Below are 6,893 nucleotides of genomic sequence, written 5' to 3' on the forward strand. Positions count from 1 at the left end.
AAGTCTTCTTATATATATATACGCGCCTTAAACTTACTTAAGTAGCCGTTATTATCGAATTTATATTTAAATATCTAGATAAGAGAAAGAATATTACGTCTATTTATATCTTTAGTAGAGACTAGTACGAAGATTTACTTACGTTTAAGTTTCTTATATTTAACTCTCGCGACTTTCTCGAATTTCTTTCGAAATAGATAATTAGCGAGCTATTTCTATAATTTTAGCTTAGAAAGAAGAGTATCTCTATATACTCGTTAGTAATCTTTTTCGATAGTAAAGACGGCGGCGAAGGCTAAGTAGTACGTTAATAGATCTTTATTAATACTATTATCTTTAAGCGTAGCGATATATATCTATTTTCTCGATTTTAAACGTCGTCTTATTATAATAATATTTCTTTTATTAAAATCTACTAAGATATTAGTATATCGAGAGGCTTAGACTATCTTATCTTAGTCTAGAGACGTCTAGCGAGGTAAGTCTTCTATAGTAGTCTTCTTAAATATATATATTTATAGTTCTTCTTTCTAAATTTCTTCTCTTCTTTCTTATTCTCTTATTAAGAAGAGATCGGCCTCCGCTAGAGACTAGTTCTTTACGATAAATAAAGAAGAAGAATTTAACGATATCGATAGAGGTTCGGCGCCGCTAGAGATATTCTCTTATTTAGACTCGCGTCTCTCCGAGAAGCCCTCTTAAGTAGGGGCGTCCTAGCGCGCGACTCGGGCGGTAGAGTCCTCTTAGCTAGTAGCGCGACGAGAGCTCTCGATACTTTCGGTTATAGATTGCGAGCCTCGTAAGCCTACGATTACTTCTATAGTAGCTATCGGCTCTATAAATATCGCTAGTTAAGAAGAAGAAGAAGAAGAAGATTTAGGTATAGCGTTAGAAGTAAGATATATATCTATAGAATTACGTATAATTAGCGCTTTATATAATTTAATCTCCTTAGCCTCTAATTAGCTAGGAATTAACGTCGTTTAAGACTCCTAAGCTCCTAATTAGTCGGAAGTAGTTTCCGAATAATTCGGCGCTAAGCCGTTTTTAGAATTAATTAGAATTATATCTATTTTAGGTATCGACTCGTATACTTTAATATCTAGCTAAATTAACTTAAATAATAGTAACTTATTATCTTTATATAGAAGTAGTAAAAACGTCTCGTTATCGTTAAAGATAACGTCTCGTATTTATATAATCTAGCCTTTATCGAGTCGCTAGATTTAAAAGATATTTATTAAATTATACTCGACGAGATACCTAATCTACGCGCGTTATTAAAGTTTATCTTTCCGTAAAATATTATACTATAATATATAGGCTTTATAGCCGTATACGTATATATACGAAATATTAAGTCGTCGCCTATATAGTATTTCGAATAGCGTTTTCTAGCTAAGCGTATAAGACGATAATTAATTTAGAATATATTCTACAATTTTTACTATCTTAGACTATAGATTCTTTAGTAGATTTATATATAGACGTATTATTCGAGCTATATTAATTAGTAATTAGTCTACTCGCTTCGTATAACTATTTTAAGCGAGAGTATATAGTATACTTCGTTTAGTTATTAGACTTCTATCTCGTACGTCGTTATTATAGATCTTCGATAGCGACCTTTCTCTATCTATCCTAATAAACTTAATATTATAGCTATATCTCGTTTAAATTATATTTATAAAGTCTTAAACTATTTAGAATAATTAATACTTTCGTAGATATATATAAACGAAATATATTCCCGTATAGTAATCTCTAAAATAGCTAATCTATTCGTCTTCGTTATAGACTATATTAAGAGATATTAAATCGTATAAGACTCTATTAAATAGTCTTATTACTAATTCTTCTTATAACGAGTCTCGAGAGATAATCTAGGTTACTTTTAATAATCGATAAGGCTCGTATTAAATAGAAGTAATCTTCTTAATCTTCGGAAGTCCGATTACTATATCTAGTAGGTACCGGAGCGCTTTATATTCTATATACTCTATAACGGCGTATAGTCTATCTAGGGAGTCCTTATAGGGAGGCTCACCCTCTTAAGCTATAGTAGCGGCAGTAACGGGAGCTTACGTATAGGGTATTACGAGAGAAGCTAGCGGCCTCGTAATAAAAGCTTCTCTAACTAATCCCGACGCCGTAGTATTAGAAGTAGCCTTTAGGGTTATTAAAGGAGAAGAAGAAGAAATAGATATAGAGTTAGATATATATAATTATCGAGATACTAAGATAGGGTTATTAGATAGTACCTAGTAACCGTCTTTTCTTCGTACGTAGTATAAATACTCGTTATTTAGTATTAAGGCTCTATCTAGTATATTCTAGTTAATATTCTTATTATATAAGCGAGAGAGCGATACTAGGTTCGTTATAAACTCTAGAATAAGAGCGATATTAAGTAGTATAAGTCTCTTAACTCCGTTTTTAGTAGATACGCGTAGTTTAATACTTCTAAATACTTTAATAGAATATCGATTTATCTCTATAATAAGAATATCGGTTTCGGTTACTTCTCTAGTTCTCGTAAAGTTCTCTAGCTTATTATATATATATATATATCGGATCCGGAGTTAAGTATCTAGTAATTCTTTAACTTATAATCGGTTACGGTAGTATATAAATACGCGATAAATACTCCGAATATTAGTTCTTCTTACTATTATTAATTATCCTTACTATTTTCTTTATTCTTATTAATAAATCGTTTAATATACTTACGTAAGGCCTTATTATTATTTAGCTTAGTTTATATTTTATAATTAACTTTAGGGTTTAGAGCCTAGTTATTCGATTATTTTAAAGAATTTAGATAATAGTACTCGTTATAGAAGTATTTATATCTATAGATATACTTAGATTTCTTCTATTACTTTATATCTTCTTTTAATATACTAAATACTAAGTATAATACTACTTTCGCTATTAATTTCTTCGAATTACGATATACGCCTCTAACTATATTAACGAGATCGTATAATAATATATATTCTATTTCTCTTTAGTTATAGAACTTAGTAAGTTCTAGACCTACTATACTCGAATATAGAGATTATATAGTAGTAAGGAAGTCGATTTATACTACGTCTTCTATAACTTCTATTATATATAGAGCCTTATACTACTTATATAGAGACTTCTATTAATAGAACTATATCTCTAAGTCTTTACTTCGTAGTACTTATTTTAAAGTATACTACTTACTCGCGAGACTTTATCTCTTTATCGTATCTAAGAGTTCTAGACGATCTCTTAATATCTTTAGTCGACGATAGAGCGTAGACTTATCTTCGTAATATAGGCGGTTAGATAGAGATATCGTTCTATTAAATCGATTATTAAGATATTAGATTAGAGTAGTCTATTATCGATATAACTCTAATTAACGTTAGTAGTCTTTATCTTTCCTATCTAGCGTCTATTTCTTCTCCTATATAAGAGTATTCGATTCGGTATAGAGAGGTAATTTAGACGATCCTAGTAATAGAATCGATTCGAGTTAGGAGAGGTCGATATACTACTATAATTCGTTAGTCTATACTTTACTTTTAAAGGCTCTATACTAGTTATTCTAGTTATCGAGAGTACTTAGAATAGGAGTAGTTCTAACGAAGATAGTAGGAGAGCGAGTCGACTTCTTATAGTATACTACTATTATTTCGATTACGATAGAGAATAATTCTATTAATATTATTAATTAGTTCTCGTATTAGAGTATAAGTATTACGATTAAATATATTCGATTATTAGTCGTTTATAGGGTAGTTAGTCGTAAACCGGGCTTATAACTATTAGTAGGTACGCTAAAATTATTATATTTACTCTCGCTCTATCTACTTAATAGTATATAGAGTACTCCTATATATACTATAGAAATCGGAGAGAATACTATATCTCGTACGGTCTATAGATTATTCTAGAGAGTGGTAAACCTCGTCGTCGACGTCGTTGTCGAGCGTTATTTAGGGTCGATAGCGAGGTTTAGGAAGCGCAGCTGACGTAAGTGTTCCTTGGCAGTGGGGCATCGGAGCCGACTGTGTACAACACTAGCTTCATGATCAGCATGCCAGAATATTGACTTTCAGCAAGGGAGGGGCGCTGGTTTCGCCCATTTGGATTTGTGGCACAGCAGCATGACTGACATTATATCATTGTCGCAGATGTCATTATTCTCACAGCATTGGGATGTCTTAGCTCGCCGAGGAGAAACCAGACGGTGGGCCTTCGGTACTGCGACAACGGCCAGGGCCTCGCCATTGCGGTTGCAGTGGGGGAGCATCGCGCCGGAAGGATTGTCCGGGAGCGGCAGAGGCGTGAGCTTTCATCATCCCGCGCCGCTGTTCTTTCGGGGCGAGGTGGCTCTATACTGCACAATGACATATGATGACATAGCCGATATATCCTTGTACCTCGAATCTGTGTCTGGGGATGAGTTGTGCTGTAACGGCCCAACTGTACAACGGGTGATACCGTGCATGGCCTTCGTGAGAAGAAAGCACAGAAATGAATCCAGTTGAACCACCTGGTCGTTCGGCTGTCGAACTTGAACCTGTCGCACATGGGACGGTTGGTTGTTCCAGAAGCCTGTCGCTCCTTCCACTTGGGCTTCCATCTTCTCCAGATCCCTGTTCCCTGCCTTGAGCTACCACGAAGCCACATTGTTGAGAGCCGCCACGAAAAGGGACCCGGGGACCAAGGGTAGCCTTAACCATACTAGTAATGGTCTTCTCTTTTAGTCATACCGACAGAGGTTGAACCACTGCATGACATGAACAAACAATAATGGAAGCTGGAGCTATGACGAACAGGGAGGAGATTGTCTGTGGCTGCAATCGTTGTGGTGGGTGGCTTTGCTGGAGCCGGTGACGCTGGCCGAGGGGCAATCAATAACTGGAATGGGGCAGCATGGAGCCGGGAGCCAGGAGATTCCCATGAACAGCGTCGATGTGCAAGAGGGGGCGCGAGGGACAGCGATCGGATATGTTTACCCAGCATCTAGAAGGGAGGCCGGTGCTGATTGGCCGGAATCTGTGTGCCGATTGTGGCGCTCACTGGTGGGAAGCCCAGCGAGAGCAGTTGGAGATGCAGGAAGACGGGAAAGGAGGAAAACAGGGCTGCGGGAGGACATGGCACTCTTGGAAAAGCCCATGGTTTGCAGTGCGCAACAGGTGAGCCACTGCCGGCCCCAGTGACAGTGGGCTGATGCGATGCGTTCAAGCCTCAGACCAACACAACAATAAAAGAAAAGTTAGCTAGGTAGTAGTCAGCTAGTTACTGTGGCTAGCTGCCTGGAGCCAAAGAGAGAGCTCGAGAGTCAATGAAAGTCTTGCAGCTCGACGCTGGTGGAGAGACGCCTGGTAGTAGTGGGGGTACGCTAACATGGGACTCACAGTACGCTGGAAGACTGCACTGTGGATCGGGTGCTGCAGTGGATGCTCGATCATCGATGCCACGGTCGATCAACTCTCTGGCGCCGTCGATGTGGGTGGAAAGACTCGATTTCGGGCACATAGTCTTGTAGAGCAGTGACATGCCACTACCGCACAGCTTGTACTAGCTGAAAGGTACCTCGCTCGCCGGGCTCTTTTGAGGATGCTTTGCGCCTTTCTCGGACACTCTGGCACTGGCACCACCGCTACCGACTGGGTGTTTGCTAGAGATGGATCCGACTAGCGGCTGTCGCAGTGTCTCAACAGTCTCACTGATCAGGGCAGAGCGCACAATGTTGCCTCAGGCGAGCAGTCGCAGGTGCCTTAGTACTCGTAGTAGGGGCAAGGTACTGGGTGCTGTACCGCTCCGGGTGTGACAGAACTGCCCTGCCAGCCGGCCAGTGCCCCGCGGTAACTGAGCGCAGGCTGTAACAGGCGTGAGGCACGGGCGCAGGCAAACAACTGTGAAGCATACCACCCAATTCCCACTCCTCCTGCACTGCGGTCCCTGAACAACAAGCCAGCACAACCAGCTCGAACTCCCTGCCTGCCAATCGATCGACCAGCTTGACTCAATGCCAGTGCCACGAGCCCTCAACCCGCTGAAGCCATATCCGCATGTCTCCCATTGAACGAAAACCCCTCTTCCTCTTCATCTCTGCTCCATCTTCCCACTGTACTGCAGTACTGCACCTACCATACCAACCATCCTGGCCCTCAGAAACTCACTAGTCGTGCATTGCTCGCTCTCTTTGTCTGCTTCAAGCTTTGTCTGTAGCCAGTGACCAAACTCAACGAAGCCCCTCCTCATCTGCTTGCCCTTCGCAGCTCCCATCGTACGGTGGTTGGGCCCGTCCGTCTCTCTGCCCTCTCTACTGCAGTGCCAGTGCCATCGGCATCTCAGATCGTCCTTCCCTTGCCCTGTCGGGCCGGCTATACCAAAACAAAAAACAATATCATATGCTCCAGTACAAGCCTCACACGGATCACACATCCGCCCCACTCCTCCCTTCGTCGCCGATCCATCGAGCTGCCAGTGCCAGTGCCGGTATCCATCCAGTCCCCATCCAGTACGGATACAGATCTCTCGCTTGAACCGGTGCCTGTGTGCCTCTCCTCCACAGCCAGGCAACCTTGGTGCAGACCAGGACTTGAAACCCGGCCCACCCTGGCGTCAATCCCTCATCTGTTTTCCGTCGCCCATATTACCAGAAACTTCTCCATCCTGGCCATTGGTACTTCTACCTCCCTACGATACACTCCCTAAAAAGATACAAACATTCCATTGAGAACCGCCTCACATACCTCCCTGCCAGTCCACGCCAAAACCCTGCCTTCGACCCTCGCTTTAGCCTGTCAAGCCACACTATAATCACGCAGCCCTCCCTCTCCCCGTCAATCTTCGTGCACATTCAGCTCTGGAACAAGACAACAAACATACTACGTCCGCCGACA

General features: G+C 41.0%; 1 protein-coding gene across 2 annotated transcripts; it reads right to left on the minus strand.

The window, feature by feature from the left end:
• Nucleotides 1-3,768: 3,768 nt before the first annotated feature.
• HMPREF1120_02406 lies at nucleotides 3,769-6,370 on the minus strand. Of its 2 annotated transcripts, none has more exons than XM_009156448.1 (3): nucleotides 5,400-6,370; nucleotides 4,152-5,261; nucleotides 3,769-4,043 (listed from the first exon to the last, which is right to left on the minus strand). In XM_009156448.1, the coding sequence occupies exon 2, from the start codon at nucleotides 4,666-4,668 to the stop codon at nucleotides 4,153-4,155; it is 516 nt and encodes a 171-aa protein (XP_009154696.1). In that variant the 5' UTR covers nucleotides 4,669-5,261; nucleotides 5,400-6,370; the 3' UTR covers nucleotides 3,769-4,043; nucleotide 4,152. The 2 variants fall into 2 exon arrangements, with proteins under 2 accessions (XP_009154696.1, XP_009154695.1); XM_009156447.1 differs by having other exon boundaries at nucleotides 3,769-4,055.
• Between the last annotated feature and the right edge of the window lie 523 nt (nucleotides 6,371-6,893).

This window comes from Exophiala dermatitidis, assembly GCF_000230625.1.
Source record: "Exophiala dermatitidis NIH/UT8656 unplaced genomic scaffold supercont1.2, whole genome shotgun sequence".
NCBI classification, from domain to species: Eukaryota; Fungi; Ascomycota; class Eurotiomycetes; order Chaetothyriales; family Herpotrichiellaceae; genus Exophiala; species Exophiala dermatitidis.

What these genes read in the sequence shown, in the direction of transcription:
- HMPREF1120_02406 (XM_009156448.1), bottom strand. Translation starts at nt 4,668, where the DNA reads ATGTGGCTTCGTGGTAGCTCAAGGCAGGGAACAGGGATCTGGAGAAGA.